Source organism: Haliotis rufescens, unplaced genomic scaffold (genome assembly GCF_023055435.1).
Source record: "Haliotis rufescens isolate VD_foot unplaced genomic scaffold, xgHalRufe1.0.p SCAF_18, whole genome shotgun sequence".
In the NCBI taxonomy this organism is placed as follows: Eukaryota; Metazoa; Mollusca; class Gastropoda; order Lepetellida; family Haliotidae; genus Haliotis; species Haliotis rufescens.
This window is the reverse complement of record NW_025963868.1, coordinates 15,879,666-15,899,732: the sequence shown is the minus strand read 5'-3', so window position 1 is coordinate 15,899,732 and position 20,067 is coordinate 15,879,666. Positions and strand designations below refer to the sequence as shown.

The following is a 20,067-nucleotide window of genomic DNA, read 5'->3' as shown; positions in this document are numbered from 1 at the left end:
ATGCAGGATCATGTAGGTTTTTTCTATTACAAACATGGGACATCCTTACAGTTGGAAGAGGTTGTTTTCTGCAGACTTTACTCCTATGACTTGCCACACAATGTACTGAGTGTACCTGTCAGTCCATGTACTGAACCATTGAGTGAGTCAGTGAGAGTGAGTATAGTTTTACGCCGCTTTAGCAACATTCCAGCAACATCCTGGCGGGGGACACCAGAAATTGACTTCACACATCGTACCCATGTCGGGAATCGAACTTGGGTCTTTGGCGTGAAGAGCAAACACTTTAACCACTACTCGACCGCCCCCCATGTACTGAGGAATGGGCTCATCACTTGGTGTGACAGAGTACTCTTATGTATGATGGTTGCTGACTCTCCTCCACTGGTTTGTGTGAGCCAGACAGTATTCGGCTGCACTGTTCGGCCTTGGCTTGAATGTATTCAGAATTAGTTATTTTTGTGTTTTTGTGTGTTCAGAACTTCAGAAACACATGAACCATATGTGAAGTGTGATACTCTCACTTCGCATGTAAGTTAATGTCTCTTTTACATTTAAGTATTGTTGTTGTTAAATAAAGGTTATGCTTTTAGTTCTCTGTGGATGGAGCGTGTCAGAGGTACCGCTGCTGATCAGTTCTCCAGGGATTAGCAGTTGTTATCACAAATTACAAAACTAACTTTTCTCAGCCAATTTTTATCATGTTTAGGTTCTTTACATCCCTATATCGCCGCGTCTTGCGTAATTGAATTTGACAAGTTGGAATTGACCATGCTTACTTGCAATGGAATTGGAAGGGACTTTTTTGCTGTTTTAAAAGTTGAACTATGGTTTGGGGAACACTTGATATCACATTTAGATTGAACCCAGTGACATGGATTCTGTGAGAAAATCAAGCTGCGTGAATCTGTGTTCCATAACCCCAGATAAATAGATCAGTTTTTGTAATTATTTCACCAGCTTTTTCATTTGTGTTTAATAAAAGTGTTCATATCATTCAATACAGCAATTCCTTCTCATTGTGTAAAAACCCACCATATCAATCAGGATAGATATTAATGCTGTCTGTTCCAAATTGCCTCTATGAATGTCAATATCTTTTTGGCCTAATCCATTTTGAAGATATGAAATTGAGACTGATTTTTCTGGATTATGCTGCATGAGGATCTGTGGTTTTGTAGATTGATAGGATTTAATAAAAAATGCATTTCCATGCGTAACTTAAATACCAAAACTTACAATTTGCCACTTGAGTTGCTGCTTATTTAGGGCTTTACATCTTGCTACAGCTGCCTTCATGTGTAGGTTGTGTGTCTTGGGTACAGCTGTCTTCATGTGTAGGTTGTGTGTCTTGGGTACAGCTGTCTTCATGTGTAGGTTGTGTATCTTGGTACAGCTGCCTTCATGTGTAGGTTGTACATCTCGGTACAGCTGCCTTCATGTGTAGGTTGTGTGTCTTGGTACAGCTGTCTTCATGTGTAGGTTGTGTGTCTTGGTACAGCTGCCTTCATGTGTAGGTTGTAAATCTCGGTACAGTTGTCTTCATGTGTAGGTTGTGTGTCCTGGTACAGCTGCCATCATGTGTAGGTTGTACATCTCGGTACAGCTGTCTTCATGTGTAGGTTGTGTGTCCTGGTACAGCTGCCTTCATGTGTAGGTTGTACATCTCTGTACAGCTGCCTTCATGTGTAGGTTGTGTGTCTTGGTACAGCTGCCATCATGTGTAGGTTGTACATCTCGGTACAGCTGCCTTCATGTGTAGGTTGTACATCTCGGTACAGCTGCCTTCATGTGTAGGTTGTACATCTCGGTACAGCTGCCTTCATGTGTAGGTTGTGTGTCTTGGTACAGCTGCCTTCATGTGTAGGTTGTACATCTCGGTACAGCTGCCTTCATGTGTGGGTTGTGTGTCTTGGTACAGCTGCCTTCATGTGTAGGTTGTACATCTCGGTACAGCTGCCTTCATGTGTAGGTTGTACATCTCGGTACAGCTGCCTTCATGTGTAGGTTGTACATCTCGGTACAGCTGCCTTCATGTGTAGGTTGTGTGTCTTGGTACAGCTGTCTTCATGTGTAGGTTGTACATCTCGGTACAGCTGCCTTCATGTGTAGGTTGTGTGTCTTGGTACAGCTGCCTTCATGTGTAGGTTGTACATCTCGGTACAGCTGCCTTCATGTGTAGGTTGTACATCTCTGTACAGCTGCCTTCATGTGTAGGTTGTGTGTCCTGGTACAGCTGCCTTCATGTGTAGGTTGTACATCTCGGTACAGCTGCCTTCATGTGTAGGTTGTACATCTCGGTACAGCTGCCTTCATGTGTAGGTTGTGTGTCTTGGTACAGCTGCCTTCATGTGTAGGTTGTACATCTCGGTACAGCTGCCTTCATGTGTAGGTTGTGTGTCTTGGTACAGCTGCCTTCATGTGTAGGTTGTACATCTCGGTACAGCTGCCTTCATGTGTAGGTTGTGTGTCTTGGTACAGCTGCCTTCATGTGAAGGTTGTACATCTCGGTACAGCTGCCTTCATGTGTAGGTTGTGTGTCTTGGTACAGCTGCCTTCATGTGTAGGTTGTACATCTCGGTACAGCTGCCTTCATGTGTAGGTTGTGTGTCTTGGTACAGCTGCCTTCATGTGTAGGTTGTACATCTCTGTACAGCTGTCTTCATGTGTAGGTTGTGTGTCCTGGTACAGCTGCCTTCATGTGTAGGTTGTACATCTCGGTACAGCTGCCTTCATGTGTAGGTTGTGTGTCTTGGTACAGCTGCCTTCATGTGTAGGTGTACAGCTGCCTTCATGTGTATGTGTACAGCTGCCTTCATGTGTAGGTTGTACATCTTGATACAGCTGTCTTCATGTGTAGGTTGTATCTCTTGGTACAGCTGCCTTCATATGTAGGTGTACAGCTGCCTTCAAGTGTAGGTTGTACATCTTGATACAGCTGTCTTCATGTGTAGGTTGTATCTCTTGGTACAGCTGCCTTCATATGTAGGTGTACTGCTGCCTTCATGTGTAGGTTGTACATCTTGATACAGCTGTCTCCATGTGTAGGTTGTATCTCTTGGTACAGCTGCCTTCATATGTGGATGCACAGCTGCCTTCACGTGTAGGTTGTACATCTTGGTACAGCTGTCTTCATGTGGAGGTTGTATCTCTTGGTACAGCAGCCTTCATATGTGGGTGCACAGCTGCCTTCATATGTGGGTTTACAACTGCCTTCATGTGTAGGTTGTACATCTTGATACAGCTGTCTTCATGTGTAGGTTGTATCTCTTGGTACAGCTGCCTTCATATGTGGGTGCACAGCTGCCTTCACGTGTAGGTTGTGTGTCTTGGTACAGCTGCCTTCATGTGTAGGTGTACATCTTGGTACAGCTGTCTTCATGTGTAGGTTGTATCTCTTGGTACAGCTGCCTTCATGTGTGGGTGTACAGCTGCCTTCATGTGTATGTGTACAGCTGCCTTCATGTGTAGGTGTACATCTTGATACAGCTGTCTTCATGTGTAGGTGTACAGCTGCCTTCATGTGTAGGTGTACAGCTGCCTTCATGTGTAGGTGTACAGCTGCCTTCATGTGTAGGTGTACATCTTGATACAGCTGTCTTCATGTGTAGGTGTACAGCTGCCTTCATGTGTAGGTGTACATCTTGATACAGCTGCCTTCATGTGTAGGTGTACAGCTGCCTTCATGTGTAGGTGTACAGCTGCCTTCATGTGTATTTGTACATCTTGATACAGCTGCCTTCATGTGTAGGTGTACATCTTGATACAGCTGCCTTCATGTGTAGGTGTACAGCTGCCTTCATGTGTAGGTGTACAGCTGCCTTCATGTGTAGGTGTACATCTTGATACAGCTGTCTTTATGTGTAGGTGTACAGCTGCCTTCATGTGTAGGTTGTGTGTCTTGGTACAGCTGCCTTCATGTGTAGGTTGTAAATCATGTTACGGCTGCCTCCAGTGTACTCCTTCTTTGACTATTGACAGGTGTCCATGATATACCTGCAATATACTGACTGTGGTGTGTACTGCTCATATTGAACAGCGCCTTGCTGGCTTGTTTGGCATGTTGTCTCTATGTTCTATAAAGCGGCAAGTAGACAGCATTGGCAAAGTCAGTAAAATTATAAATGCAGGTTTTTCTTTTTGGTCATTCAAAATGTCAGCAACACAATTTTTTGTTGATATTTTATTCATTTTGTTTGAAACTCCAGAAACTATCAAGCCTTTTCGGAATCATGAATTGTAGTTATCTCAAAAGGAAATTTGCCACTTTATCTCAATTGAGAACACATCATTAACTGTAAATGGATTGATAATTTCCTTATCACCTCCCTTGAGTAAATGGATAGTTTTTAACGAACAAAGTGCCTGTCAAATTATGTTTTGCCTCAGTTTATCAATGTCGAGTGATGACAAAACGATTTGCCGACCAGTCTTGTAAGTATAGTGAGGGATATGATATTGATCCCCATATCATTAGAAGATCTAATTCCTTCATTGTGTACTCCAGAGTTCTCTATCTAGGAGCAGACTTCATCTTCTGTATGAGAGTTCTAATTTGTCAGAAATAACAGGAAGACTTCTGTGAATGGCAGTATTGTTCTCACCTAGAGACGGCTTTATTTGATAAGCATTGATCAAAACTATCAAGTGCTGTTTTCCTTCTTAGAAGTATTCTAAAATAGATAAGAAAATGCATGAGGTGAGGCAATGTACATATTTGACACATGTTTGGAATTATCAGCAGCCCGACAGAAACATTTTCAACAGCTGAAATGCTAATTTGATTTCTCTGCACTTTATCGCTCTGGACACATATTTCTTGTATTTCCTGTTTAGTAAACACACGGACAGTTGTGTCAAGTTGTTCAGTGATTCTTTTCTTCAGTGTTCCAGGTGCAAGCAGTGGGTAGGTAAAGGCTTCAGCCATACGGTTGTAGAGTGTTTAATATTCTGTTGATGGTTAAAAGCATAAACAAAGGGTTTAGATTGGTTCTTGGTACGGTACTTGATGGATTATTACATCTGTTTCTTCACAATTCTTTTTCTCCCATTAGAAATACTTTTCCCCCATTTTGTATGTGAAAGGGATTGTGGAACATGTTGTATTGTTTTTAGTTCACCTGACTGAAAGTTGCATGAGCTTATTTCATGGGCTGTTTGTCTCATGTCAACAGTTGTAAACTTTGTCTCCTCAGAAACCGCCAAACTAATGAATCTGAAACTTCACATGCTTGTTCCCACAAATGATGACACCCCAATTTGTTCAAGAGGTTTGAGTCCAAGTTTCAATATGGCCACCAGGGAAGCCTTGTTGAAGAAGCTATTTATTGCCATTACTCAGTTTTGTTCAAAATGTCATGGAATTTGGTGTATATGTAGTTAGTGGGGCTCAGGATATATATGTTTTGGGTATTTTTTATTTTAATTTTATCTTGATTTGACCTTTGCACTGGTTATACTCATGAATTCTCTCAAAATGCACTGAAACCACCATCTTCTCAGAAACTACTGGACCAATGAAGCTGAAACATCACATACTTGTTACCCACTAAGAGGTTTGATTAAGGTTTTCAGTGTGACAGGTATATTGAGAAATCATCTATTAATTCTATCTATTAATTTATAAATCTATTTGGTAGTTTAGTTTTTTGTGGGATTCAACACATATGTTCTGCAATTTGAATACAAAACTAGAGAATGATCATCTTCTTTTGATGTTGTTCTTAATTCTCTCAAAATGCATTTGGGCTCTGTAAATATGGCTAACTTGTGAACATTCTTGTCTCCTGAACTTTGGCACATATGGTTTTCCTTATGATAACATTTGTAGTTCAAATCAGCAGGTGTTAATTAGTATCAGGTTTTCCCTCATTGTTCATGCAGAAAGTATGTGAATATCAATACTGACAGCAACTTCTGTTTGGTGGTTGTCTCTGTTGACATGTTGACTAAATATCAAGGTGGGCTACAGTGCTGAGGCACTTGATTTTAGAACTATTTGTAACGATTGAATTTATTTTTAAATGATTGAACAGTAGGATATAAAATTATTAAAAGGTGTCATGAATGAGGAGAACAGTTGAAATTACTCTGGAATATAAAGACATGAGACTCTTTAGCAATAGCAACTCTCTTCTGACAACATTTCCGGTGCACATTTCTTGTGTCAGGAAATGACTGAATGTACGTATGTCTTCATGTACTACTACTGACTTCTAAATGTCAAGCAAAGACTACTCTAGACTACTACTACTACAACTACTCTACTTATTGTCCATGCATTTTATCTGTACTAAATTGTCTTAGTTGATCCAATTTGTGTGTTTTTCTTCACATTCTAACTTTTGCTTTGGTTTTCTTTAACCTATGCCACATCGTTAGTTTGAATATTTTGAAAAGCAGACCAGTCACTTGAAAGTGTCAATCTATATAATCTTCATGGGGTTTAAGGTGGGAAGTAAGAAACCAACTTGTCAATCAAATTGCCAATTAATACAGTTGAGTGTTTTCAATTGAGCTGATTTCATGATCAACCAGTAGAGTTTATGTCATGTTTTATTTGGGCATCTGATATGAGAAACTTGTGATCTGTGTAGGTAACTCAGTCGCTTGAACCTTCCTGGCCCCTAATGAGACAGCATGGGGACCTGACTGGTTGTATGGAGCTGGTAGGCTCCATTTCACCGGTCACAGTCACTGTTCTTCATCACCGATGCTGCCTATGTTTGACTCCTAGTGTTTGACTCCCTGTGTTGGGACTTGTTTCAGGTAAACCTGATCCACCATATGACATCCAGTTCGTCAACGCTACACACAACACTATCACCATCTCATGGAAGCCAGGGTTCAATGGTGGACTTATCCAAAACTTCCAAGTGAGATATCGCTTGAAAGGAGAGAGGGGGTTTGTGTACATTGATATCACCATCCCTGCCACCACCACCTTTATAATTAAAGGTAAATTGCAACATACTATTTCATCATCATGCTTGACTACATGAACAATAAATATTCCTGTTAAGACATCTACTAAATATTTGTTGTCCTTTTCTCTAAGATTCTCACAAGTTTATCCATATGAAATGTGTTTAGTGATGAGCAAGTCTAGGAGTCCAGCAGAATGTCTGTGTGAAAGTGATATTAATGGCTTGTAACACACAAAGTGTCAGTAGTAACTGCTCCGTTTCAGGGAATGGGGTTGCCGGTGCCAGTAATCTAAATATAAATGTTCTGTATGAAACAATTATGTTGTTGTTTTTCACCAGGTTTAAAGCTCGGTAGTGAATATGAAATAACAGTACTAGCATTCAACAGTAAAGGGAAAAGTGAATTCCAGGAACAGTTTATCACAGCAAAAACATCAAGTAAGTAAGGAGTCTTGCTGCTGTGTGCAGCAGCAGTTTTATGTATAAATGATGTGGTCAGTCATTTTTTTATATAACAAGCAAATTTCTTTACATAATATGAATGAGAAAGGGCTCAAATTACCTTGTGTTTTGCACATTCATGTAGAACATGGCTGCCTTACAGTGAGATGTAGAACATGGTTGTGTTACAGTCACATGTAGAACATGGCTGTGTTACAGTCACATGTAGAACATGGCTGTATTACAGTCACATGTAGAACATGGCTGTGTTACAGTCACATGTAGAACATGGCTGTGTTACAGTCACATGTAGAACATGGCTGTGTTACAGTCACATGTAGAACATGGCTGTGTTACAGTCACATGTAGAACATGGCTGTGTTACAGTGAGATATAGAACATGGCTGTGTTACAGTGAATTGTAGAACATGGCTGTGTTACAGTGACATGTAGAGCATGGCTGTGTTACAGTGACATGTAGAACATGGTTGTGTGTTATGGTGACATGTAGAACATGGTTGTATGTCCATCACGAAACTCGTTAGAACCAAGCCCTATCAAATCAGAATATCTGTGACAGCCAAGTGTCACACATCCCGCAGAAACCCAATTCACAGAGGAAAATATTTTTTTTCAAGTTTTGAGGTCAAGCAGGATGAAACAGTTTGAAATTGGCGTCTGACATTTAATCAATATGTCATAGACCTGTAATTGTGCTTCTGTGAGGAGATTGTAGTTTTCTGAAGGTGTTATGTGTTGGCTGTGTTTGTGTGAGATTGATTAGTTGGACAAGTGTGACAGACTTGTGCCCCGTGGAGCTTGCCGCACAGACACAAACTTTAACAGATTGAAACCATCTTATTTGAAGATGGCAAAAAAATGTTTTCTTTAAGTGTTGCAGTTGCTTGAAGTAGAGAAAAGATGTAACTTTTCAATTTTTGCATCCTGTATTAAGGTATATCAAAAGTATATAAAGTTTGAAGGAATCTTGAATCTGTCATTGTTGGGATTAAGAGGGTTAAGAGAGGAAATTGGAAGTCAGTTTGATCCTCGATAATGGAGAGGGGATTCACAAGGGAGGCTCATTAGTGTAATTAACATGTGGCATGTGAACTGGCTACCTCTTGATAAAAAGTGCTGTCACTTTCCATGTACACTGCATAAGAATTGACATGTCACACGGGGGTTGTGAAAGATGACTGCAAGTAGCAGCAGATGACTGTCCACATCCGATGGTTCTCAGGGACCGTACATGACCTGCCAAGTGATGGACCTTACATCGGGCACTAAATTCCATTCACATCACACAAAAAAAACCAACATAACTGTGCAATTTCTTTGAGGAAGGAGAAAATCATGTATAACTTTGCTAGTATTGTATATATGTGAGGCAAATGAAGCCAGGGTTTATTCAATGTATGTTACAACTTGGTTTGCAGGGAGAAAAGTTTTGTTTTTTAGAAGTTTTTGAGACTGAATCTTCTGCTGCAGCATCCGTATCTGAGCATGTACCGTATTTTCTTGAGTATAGTGCGCACTTTTTTTCGAAAAAACACAGCTGTGTAGAAGGGGGTGCGCATTATACACGAATTATGAGTTTGGATGTTTTTTCCCCCCATGGAAAGACATTACCGTGAGCACGAAACACCATGTCAACAAATCCATACTGAAGTACGCAAAATACTTATGTAATTACACTGTCTGGCTATAAAAAATGTTCTTTTTATATCTGGACTTATGTTTGTAACTTATTTCATCGATTTTATTCAAAATTCCTTATAATATTGTTTTTATTAATTTCGGCGAAATCGTGTGTGAAGCGATCGGAAGATCACACAACTCACCGTTATTAGCAGCAACCACGGTCAGAATACCGCTATTGACGCCTTGAAACAAACTTTAGTTGACAGAGAATGGATACATATATCATAAATGACATACTTTGCCTCGTTAAAAGTCATATTTGTTTTTGTTTGACGATTCTATGTCAACATGAAATTCTCGCGATCACGTGATCACGTGCGCGTGAGCCTTGACGGTGACTGGTCAGACATGTTCCATGTAAAAAATAATACCCGGGAATAGCGATCAGCTGCTTCGTTTAGGGTTATTATTATTTTAAATATGTTTAGTAAAGGTTGCATATAATTAAGAAAATAATGGAATATATTATTCCTGATAAATAAAATAGTTTCAGATACAATTGTTGCCGATCCTTGCATTAAAAATCTTATAAAGTTATATCATTGGGTGTGTCTTGACCGAATCACCGGTCGATTCCAAGAAAATGTTTGTACAGCTGATTGCTGTTTCCAGCTTAGTTTACGAGAAAATACGCAAGGTAATCTTAATCCCTAGATATAAAACAATGCCTAGCAGAACAATAAATACTATTTAAACGGTAAATAAACATGTCTGGTGATTTTTTATCTCAAATTTCGAATTTGTACTGACGAAGTTTCTCAGCACCCGTTCGTTTGCCGGACTTCTCTGAAAGGGTACGGTGTAAAAAATTTCTGCGCATAATATTCAAATTTCTTTTTTTCCAAAATATTGAACCCGCTAGAGGGGGGTGCGCATTATACATGGGTGCGCACTATACTCAAGAAAATACGGTAGATGGTGTTTGTAATAGGTGGATGCAGTATCTTGATGGATGGAACAAGCCAGTTACTGGTGCCAAAATCACATGCAATCAGCAGGACATAACTGAATATTGACATGATGCTTGTGTACAAATATTTTACTTGAATAAAACAAAAGCATGAAAATGTAGATTTTTTGAATAGTCCAAAATATATTCTTGAATAGTTGATATTTTGCATGTGTGCTAACTTAAAAAATGCCATATTATAGAGGTGCATAAATTGTAGTTATCGTTGTTAGATTGTAGCAAGAGTAGCTTGGATACATTTTTTGTTATCCCGGGATTTGACTACACAATGTTTATTTCATCAGATGTAGCTCCCCCTGAAGACATCACCTCAACACTGCCGACGGACGAAGTCCCCGTAATCATCATCCTCGTCGTGTGTATTGTGGGAATCTTCCTCCTCACACTCAACGTGGGATTAATTCTGTTCTTCGTGAGAAGGCGCCGTAAGCGGCTGGAGAGTATGTATAATGGTGACTACTCGAGTTAATTGATGACTGGCTGTATAGAACATGATACTGGTACACACAGTCTTCAGCTTGTTCTACATAGCATTGTGCCTTTTTTTCTCCATAACAACACTCTTCTTCTTCTTTTTCGTTTTTTTGGCTTTGACTGACAGGACCCAAAGTCCTAAATCAAAAAATTGATTAATAAAAAGCTGGCTATGTTTTTACTTGGCCAGTAGGTCTCACTTCCATGAATTAGAAAAATACAAGAATCTATGAAAAGTGACTATCACTACCAACGCCTCTTGAAGGTAAACTTCATTCTCTGATATGGGAGTTATCCCACATTTAAGACAAAATAACTGCTGAATACGATTAAACACAATGAGCTGAACAAATGAACTTTTCCACAGCACAGTATTGGTGCTACGACATTGACATTGACCAAGTTTTGATGGCAAGTGCTCCTTCGTAATGCTCAGTGTATTGAATATGGTATCACTGTATTGTGGCCATAGCTTTGCTTTGCTAGATTTGTAAACATCAAACAAAGGCCACAACAAGTGGGCTGGGATTTTATGAAAGGGATCAATTGACCGTATCATGGAATTGTGTTGCTGTTCGAGTTTAGAAGAAGCCCCAATCAACATTTAAAGGAATCTATGTGTGGCCTTAAATGGCCATTTGTGGGTTATGTTTGGTTGAAAACTGTCAAAGTGATATGAGGGAGAGTTAGTGCGGCCTGGACACATTCACCAATGTGAGGGATTGAAACTAGGTGTTTGGCATGATGAGACAATGTTTCAACCACAAGCCTACCCAAACACCCGAACTAGTACCTGGACAACTAGGGTGCAGCTGAATGTAAATATAGGCCGCAAGTTCCAGACCACCTTGTTGTATGTTGTCCATCATACATCTGTCAGCCATCTGACACACATTAACTTTCAAGTGCCATGTCAGAACTCGGATTTGCCATCAATTGTTTTGTTGTTTTTAAAACTAGTATGGTGAATAAACTCATTTAACAGCCATGTGATAGCAACACTTTCCTTTTGGCTGAATAAGGCATGGCTGAATGTATCGGTCCTATATGTAACTGTCACCTCACTCTCAGCGTGCCTGGTGAGCAGCAGTGTCATGGTGCTATTTTCATTTTGTATCCCCCCAGTTTGAAAAACAGGAGGATATAGCGATCAGCATGTCTGTCCGTCCATCAGCCGTTCATTTTCTGTTTCTGGAACCGTTGAATATTTCTTGTTGAAACTTTCTGTACATATCAGTCTAGTTGTGAACTGGTGCCTTTTGATTTGGGATTTTAATTTTCCTCTTTTTTTTATGTTTTCATGACTGTAAGTTGGACTTTACTGAAAATGAGACGAGTGCTTGTATTAGGAGCAGAACTCCAAAACCGTTGAATATTTATTGATGAAACTTGCTATACAGTCTGGTGGTAAACTGGTGCCTTTAGATGATTTTGGGTCTTTGTTTTTATTTTTGTTTATTTTTTTTTTTCATGACAAGTTGGACTTTTGCTAAAAATGAGGGTAGTACTTGTTTCTGGAGCAGAATTCCCAAACCGTTGGGACATTGAAAAAGAACAGAACAGCATTTATTGTTTTCTTCGCTGAAATAAAGGTATCCATTGGCAATGAACCAAAAATGGGGTATGAGTAGCCGGACTTCATTTCTGAATAGCACCAGACCCGGGGAATATGTCATCTCTTGATGACTCTTGTTATAAGAGGAGTTCCTATTCAACAAACCTGCAACAAACAGATAATCAGTCTCTCAATGTGGAAAAGTCTGTTTAACTTATGAAAAAATACCAGATAGTATGAGATAAAAAAGTGATTGACAGCTTCCATGTGGGAGAAGATTAAGGTCTTGAAGTATTTAGATGATGGGACTGTAGCCTGTTAACCCTGACGTTGTAGATGGCAGCGACACAACGAGCCACACCAACACGTTCGAGCTGTACGGACACACCAAGGGGGACGGAGGGGTGTACCCCATGTCTGCCTCAGAGGATGGCCGCAGCTACGGCACCTATGACAAGAGCATGGATGACTTCTCAGATGATTACAGCAAAGACTATGAGGTGAATGTCAAGTCTCTACGCAGAAGGAGCAGGGTTGTGGCATGCATTGAATTGTCTCTGTGATAGGTTAAATGTGTACTCTTCGTGTGAGGAAACATGTAAATGATTATTCAGATGAGCGACAAATGGCAAACATCAACACGGAATTCAGAAAGTATTTCTTTGCTAGTTACTTTTAAAATTAACGTAAAGAAACACAGGTATAAGGAGAGAATATTGACCAAATGTGGTATGTATTATTAGATCTTTGTAATTTTCTGTAGAAATGGTCTGTTCCAAGGTGTATAACCATGTGGGTAATCCAGGTAAGAACAGGTTTCCAGTTTCTCGTCCATGGGGTAAGGAGTGAATCAGCCAATCAGGACCTGTGACTTTGTTGATTCTGTGTTATTGAAACTCAGGATGTTGCTCATAATATCAATCACTTGCTTGTCTGGTAAGTTTTTCATTGTGATTTGGTTGGAGCATTACACACTCAAGCATTTAAAAAACAACAAAAAACGAATGACAGCACTACATCATTTCAATGTCTATGTTAAATGTTTGGATAGTTGTAACTCTACAGATCTCTTATGGATTCGGCTTCAGATATTAGTGTTTATCCTGTAAAGAATATTTACCTTAAAGAGTTGAAATGTATATTTCTGTTTTTGAATATTTCAGAATGATGACTGCAAACGAGTTTTTCTACCCCAATCAGACTACGGAAGTCGGCCATATACCCCAAACAAATTAGATTCCCCTCGAATGGGACATAAACAGACATATATCCTGGACGATCAAGGGAGGCAATCGCCTTGGACAGAAGGTAAAATTGAAGCTCAGCACCTTTCTTTCATCACTCCCCAGAGCATTCCCTCGCATAGTCCTTGTTGCACCCCCATCTAGTTGTGCCTCTAGACACCCTCCATCTTCCTGATCTGAGCATGGCAGTCGTCTTACACAAATGATGAGATTGTTTTATCTGACAGTTGCAAGATCCTCACTTAATCATTGACATGCTCTGGTAGAAGTAGAAAAAAGATTACAGTTGCCACAGATGTCACATCGATCACGTTTGTGTTTGAGATTTTAATAAGAGCTGCCACAAAGAACTCCTATGCACCCAGAGTGACACCAAAGTCAGTAGGATGATCAAAAGTTCCTTTTATTGACATCATGAAAACGGTAATGTTGCCCATGTTGAAAGTTGTTGCAGAACACAGTATTATGCTGAAGTGGTGCAGTAGATGCAATGTGTTCCAACTGCAGTGCTGATAAAAAATGACATCAATATATCAAAATTTTCCATTTCAAGGGGAAGAAGGTGGTTTGAACACCACTCTTCAATCCAACTGTTACTGAATATCCTTGTAACAATGAGACACACAGGGCGATAAGGCCTGGACCTGAACATATTGTGGAGTGTCTCTTTAGAGCTATATGGTGTCTCACACAGGGCAACAAGTCTGGGGTCTGAACTCACTGTGGAGTGTCTCTTTAGAGCTATATGGTGTCTCACACAGGGCAACAAGTCTGGGATCTGAACTCACTGTGGAGTGTCTCTTTAGAGCTATATGGTGTCTCACACAGGGCAACAAGTCTGGGATCTGAACTCACTGTGGAGTGTCTCTTTAGAGCTATATGGTGTCCCACACAGGATCTGAACACACTGTGGAGTGTCTCATTAGAGCTATATAGTGTCTCACACAGGATCTGAACACACTGTGGAGTGTCTCATTAGAGCCATATAGTGTCTCACACAGGGCAACAAGGCTGGGATCTGAACACACTGTGAAATGTCTCTTTAGAGCTATATTGTGTCTCACACAGGGCAACAAGGCTGGGATATGAACACACAGTGGAATGTCTCTTTAGAGCTATATAGAGTCTCACACAGGGCAACAAGGCCTGGACCTGAACACACTTTGGAGTGTCTCTTTAGAGCTATATAGTGTCTCACACAGGATCTGAACACACTGTGGAGTGTCTCTTTAGAGCTATATAGTGTCTCACACAGGATCTGAACACACTGTGGAGTGTCTCTTTAGAGCTATATAGTGTCCCACACAGGACCTGAACACACTTTGGAGCGTCTCTTTAGAGCTATATAGTGTCTCACACAGGATCTGAACACACTGTGGAGTGTCTCTTTAGAGCTATATAGTGTCTCACACAGGACCTGAACACACTTTGGAGCGTCTCTTTAGAGCTATATAGTGTCTCACACAGGATCTGAACACACTTTGGAGCGTCTCTTTAGAGCTATATAGTGTCTCACACAGGACCTGAACACACTTTGGAGCGTCTCTTTAGAGCTATATAGAGTCTCACACAGGGCAACAAGGCCAGGATCTGAACACACTTTGGAGTGTCTCATTAGAGCTATATAGTGTCCCACACAGGACCTGAACACACTGTGAAATGTCTCTTTAGAGCTATATAGTGTCTCACACAGGGCAACAAGGCTGGGATCTGAACACACTGTGAAATGTCTCTTTACAGCTATATTGTGTCTCACACAGGGCAACAAGGCTGGGATATGAACACACAGTGGAATGTCTCTTTAGAGCTATATAGAGTCTCACACAGGGCAACAAGGCCTGGACCTGAACACACTTTGGAGCGTCTCTTTAGAGCTATATAGTGTCTCACACAGGATCTGAACACACTTTGGAGTGTCTCTTTAGAGCTATATAGTGTCCCACACAGGACCTCAACACACTTTGGAGCGTCTCTTTAGAGCTATATAGTGTCCCACACAGGACCTGAACACACTTTGGAGCGTCTCTTTAGAGCTATATAGTGTCTCACAGAGGGCAACAAGGCCGGGATCTGAACACACTATGGAGTGTCTCATTAGAGCTATATAGTGTCCCACACAGGACCTGAACACACTTTGGAGCGTCTCTTTAGAGCTATATAGTGTCCCACACAGGACCTGAACACACTGTGGAGCGTCTCTTTAGAGCTATATAGAGTCTCACAGAGGGCAACAAGGCCGGGATCTGAACACACTATGGAGTGTCTCATTAGAGCTATATATTGTCCCACACATGACCTGAACACACTTTGGAGCGTCTCTTTAGAGCTATATAGTGTCCCACACAGGATCTGAACACACTGTGGAGTGTCTCTTTAGAGCTATATAGTGTCCCACACAGGACCTCAACACACTTTGGAGCGTCTCTTTAGAGCTATATAGTGTCCCACACAGGACCTCAACACACTTTGGAGCGTCTCTTTAGAGCTATATAGAGTCTCACACAGGGCAACAAGGCCGGGATCTGAACACACTATGGAGTGTCTCTTTAGAGCTGTGTATGACTTGTTGTCCATGTGGGGGTGTTTCACGACAGAGAATGTAAAGTGACAGAAATGTTCAGTGTTTGTGTGTGGGATTGTTACAACTATCAGTATCACAGACTCTGCTGTCACTGTTGCCTCACAGAACCGTGAAATTAGTATTAGTCATAATGATGTAATTAAAACCGAAGAGATTATTTTGGTTTCTAAAAATCCGGTGTCATGCATGAGACAATGCTGGAAGACGTGATAATGCTGAATGGATAACAAGAATTTCTTTCAACAGATCCCTATCGTGTTGCTCTGCCCAGGAAGAAAGGAACATTTGAAAATAGCCCTGACAAATCCGGCCGCAGCAGTAGACAAGAAACTAGACCCAAAGTGAGACTTGTGGATTGTATTATATGCTTTAAACAATATAAAAGTGAAAAATTATTGTTTTGGTGTAAAATACAATCGTTGACAGAGTTAGAAATTAAGGATATACATGAGGGGTCTTTGTAGAAACCCTAATGTGAAAAGTAAATATTAAGGGGGATTTTAGAGGATTTTTAGAGTGTCGAAGAGACAGTTTAATAGATCCACTATAATTATTACTGAGCTTACAGATCACCATTCACAGCTTGTGACCAGACTTCTAACATAAGGTGTACTTTGTTGGTAGAGTATAACAGATTATTGTGATCGCCCACCAAGCCGTCCACCCAGCAGAACGGGTAAAACACCACCACCCCCTCCCGTCCGAACCTCCAGCCGGGGAGCCGCTGATCAGTTACCTCCCCTGCCAGCCAGGAACTATGGTCCCCAGGACTTGCCACCACGCTACACCTCACCCCCGGGTAAGAACGGGAGCTGTGCAAGTCAGCTTCTAGTATGATGGAAAACAATATCAGAATTCTGAAAGGTTTTACATCTCAGAAAATTTATGGCTGTTTTGTTCATTTACATCATTTAGATGTCTTTTCAGTTAAGTGTTTCTCATGTATGGGGAGGCCTTGTCCACATTGAATATTTGAGGGAAATTGAAGAACAAGTTTTGGAGAGATAGAGATTTGAGGGAGAATTAAAAATACTCAGTTGTATGTGTGTTTTTTGTATGAAGTATTATTATAGAGCAGTAATGTATAGTAGGAGATGGTTGCATGTTGCATCCTAATTAATGCATGTAAGGGGTGTGTGCAGGAACTGTAACCGACCATAAGGATCTAGACAATACATTCTGTCATGGTCTCAGTACAACTTCATGTATGTCGCTTCCACCCAGCTGCTTTAGATTGCTAAGATTGTTTCACCACCCTGCATGATGTATAATTGACAATGCATGTTTCACTACAATTGTTGATTCAGACTATCACGAGGCAGAGAGTCATATTTGATTGCATGATGTGAGTAGAGGTCAGGTTGAAACATCAATTCAGGTCATTCTGTGACCTTGATCAAATATTCTAAAACTTTCACAGCTCTGCTATTTCTCAATGACTTACTAATCAGTTGCAGGTCAGGCAAGGGTTGACATCACTACTTGACCTTGACCTTGCAACAACTTCTCTGATGCTTCCACTGCTTCTTGATCAGACATGAGCCTGTATAGAAACTGGAGAACTAGTATTTTAGTTTAGATTCTGTAATTGAGATATCATGTATATGAATGTGGATTTTAAAAAAATCTCTGAACAATATTTCTTGGTCTCATGCCTGGTCGATGCATATTGTAGTGAAAATAACAACCTAGCTAGAGCTGCACTTGTGTTCGTGTTTTGTAGCAAACAGTTCATACAACTAATGAAGCAATGGTTAGGTATGACTAGTTGGCACTCACTTTTGTATATTCATCATCGTTAATGTAACTTAAAAGTGTTTCTGTATAGCTCAAACTTCATGTTCATTTGTGGCAAGATTCCTTTTTCCACGTGTATGCATAAATAGCTGGTTTATATATATTGATGCTTTTAGTGGCTCGCCCCAAGGGACAGCTCTTGGCAGATAAGCATTCATCTTCTCTTGCATTACATATCACCGAGCATAGACGATTCACAGTTGTGCAGAATGGTGTCTCCATGTCAGAATGGATTTTAATGCATGAATTTATTAAGAATTGTCAGAAGTTTGTTGAGCCATTTATATCCTTCAGTCTGTGCATGTTTGCAACAGGATTAGCTGCTTCAGCCTTCAGTTGTAATGTGGCAGACTCAGCCAGGTTTCAGAAGTGCAATGAAATACTAAATACAATTAGTTGTCAACACCAGTAAAAGATATATCAAATCTTTTCACAGGCAACATTGATGTGCTATCTCCAAACATCGTGGCCAACCTCAACTATGACGGCCCACCCATGAGGTCTCCCTCCCCACGTGCAATGCAGAACGGTAATGAGATGCGGGGACACCTTGTGTAGCTACGAACGTCTTCCCCACTGCTAGAGAATGCAGAGAAACAAATGTATCAGGCTTTGTTTCACCATGTATGAAGGACAAGATCTGTAGAAATCAGGGCGGCTGGAGTAAAGTCAGTTCTGCAGGGTTACTGTTGAAGCCAAAATGAAAGATTTTATTCTGCAGCCAGAAAATGCTTAAATGAGGAATTGCTCTTAATTGTTAATAATGTGTTGGGAGATAAAGGCTTTCATTTCATGCAAATATGTGTAAGGAAGCACTGGACTGAAATTAGTTAGTACATTAACCAGTCCGACACATAGTTCTTGAGCTCAGCATTTGTAGATCAATCTAAGGCTTAAAAAAATAAAAGAATTGGTTCTCAGGCAATGACTTTTGAAAATACAGTGCAGGCGGTGGTGTTTTGTTTTTTTCTTGTTTGTTCAAACTAGTATGTAACTAAATGTACAGTTGTGTACCATCAACCTGGGAAAGGGCCTCCCTACATAAACAAGCATACAAACTGCTATTGCCACCATGACCACAACACGAGATGCGCAGTAAAGCAGTGCACATGTGAAGGGAAGTAACTGTGGGCTATATTAGATTGCCTTGTTTTTAAGTATTAGGATTTTTATATTTTTTGGAAAATGGAAATAAAAACAAAATGTGCAATAGGCTTTATGATGATGCAGGCGGTGCCTGAGAACCAAGACTATTATCTTTTTTCAGCCTCAGTAAGGCTGGATGCACGCCTTGAAAACTTTGTGATAAAGTCATCATATTTGACAAAATGCTTGGAATTTCATTGTTTAAATTGATGTAAGGAAAACCCAAACGATCTTAATGCTAAGTGTTGTTACTATCTCCCTGAATGTTTGTGTATGTAGACATGAGTATCATGTGCAGATGAGGACACAGACGGGTCAACTAGTGCACGATGAACACGATACTGGTCAAAGTTCTAGGACATTGAATGCGATACAAATTGAATCCTTGATTCACCATCTATGCATAATGCCATTGATACATGGCACTTTGAATGCTTGTGTATGTGACAACTGCTAAACTAGCTATCCGAAATTAAATAACCATAGCCATATGGATCTTGAGATCTGTTAATGTTTATTTTGAATTAGATTTACAACAGTTCTATTTATGTGCAATATTTAAATTTGCATCTCAGATTAATAGCTTTGTTATTTTGTTATTGACTGCAATGCTAGTATGTTTTGAGTGTTGCAGAATTGTATACTATGCACCTACAAATCAAAGAATGGCTGGTGAGATACTTGGTCAAAGGGAAGCAACTCTGTCATGAGGTGCAGTTGAAATATATCTTGTCCAACAAAGTCATGAAGTGATATTGACATTCTTCCAAGCTAACACAAGCACAGTTGATGATCATATGATTGTTGTGTTTTATGAATATTAAAGGTAGTATAGTAGTCTTCATTTGTTTATATCACAACTTGGAAGAAATCTGTTGACAAGAATGAGCTTACATGAAATTTTGTTTAAATCATAAATGTGCCATTGTGAAACTGATTCATTGGAACAAAGGATTGTGATTCAGTATGACACATATTTCATGTTTGATTGGCAGGTCAGACACAGCTCATCAATACTGGTGCTATAGACATTTATTCTTTGTAGATTTCACCAAAACCTGCGTGAACACATGTTTGTATGAATGTGGAATTTAATTTATATTGTCATATGTTGTGTTGAAATGAAAAGCTTTAAAACACTAGGGAGCATGTAGCACATTAATGGTAGTTTTGTACATCGGTTGACATTGATTTCACAACCTAGAAAAGGTTCTTTAAAGCAAATGAGG

The 20,067-nt window shown here is 40.1% G+C and overlaps 1 protein-coding gene across 5 annotated transcripts in view; it reads left to right on the top strand.

Annotated features, from left to right (window-relative positions):
• The window catches only part of LOC124116188 (nephrin-like), a 275,714-nt gene extending 257,010 nt beyond the window's left edge, over positions 1–18,704 (top strand). For 3 of the 5 annotated variants that reach the window (XM_046477437.2, XM_046477438.2, XM_046477439.2), the window contains exons 14-21: positions 6,769–6,957; positions 7,266–7,364; positions 10,326–10,481; positions 12,407–12,570; positions 13,234–13,378; positions 16,142–16,236; positions 16,520–16,694; positions 18,129–18,704. In XM_046477437.2, the coding sequence (XP_046333393.1) occupies positions 6,769–6,957; positions 7,266–7,364; positions 10,326–10,481; positions 12,407–12,570; positions 13,234–13,378; positions 16,142–16,236; positions 16,520–16,694; positions 18,129–18,250 (1,145 nt within the window). In that variant the 3' untranslated portion in view covers positions 18,251–18,704. Of the gene's footprint in view, positions 1–6,768; positions 6,958–7,265; positions 7,365–10,325; positions 10,482–12,406; positions 12,571–13,233; positions 13,379–16,141; positions 16,237–16,519; positions 16,695–17,202; positions 17,241–18,128 lie in introns of all 5 variants that reach the window. The other 2 variants (XM_046477440.2, XM_046477441.2) reach the window with 2 other exon arrangements.
• Positions 18,705–20,067: the final 1,363 nt, after the last annotated feature.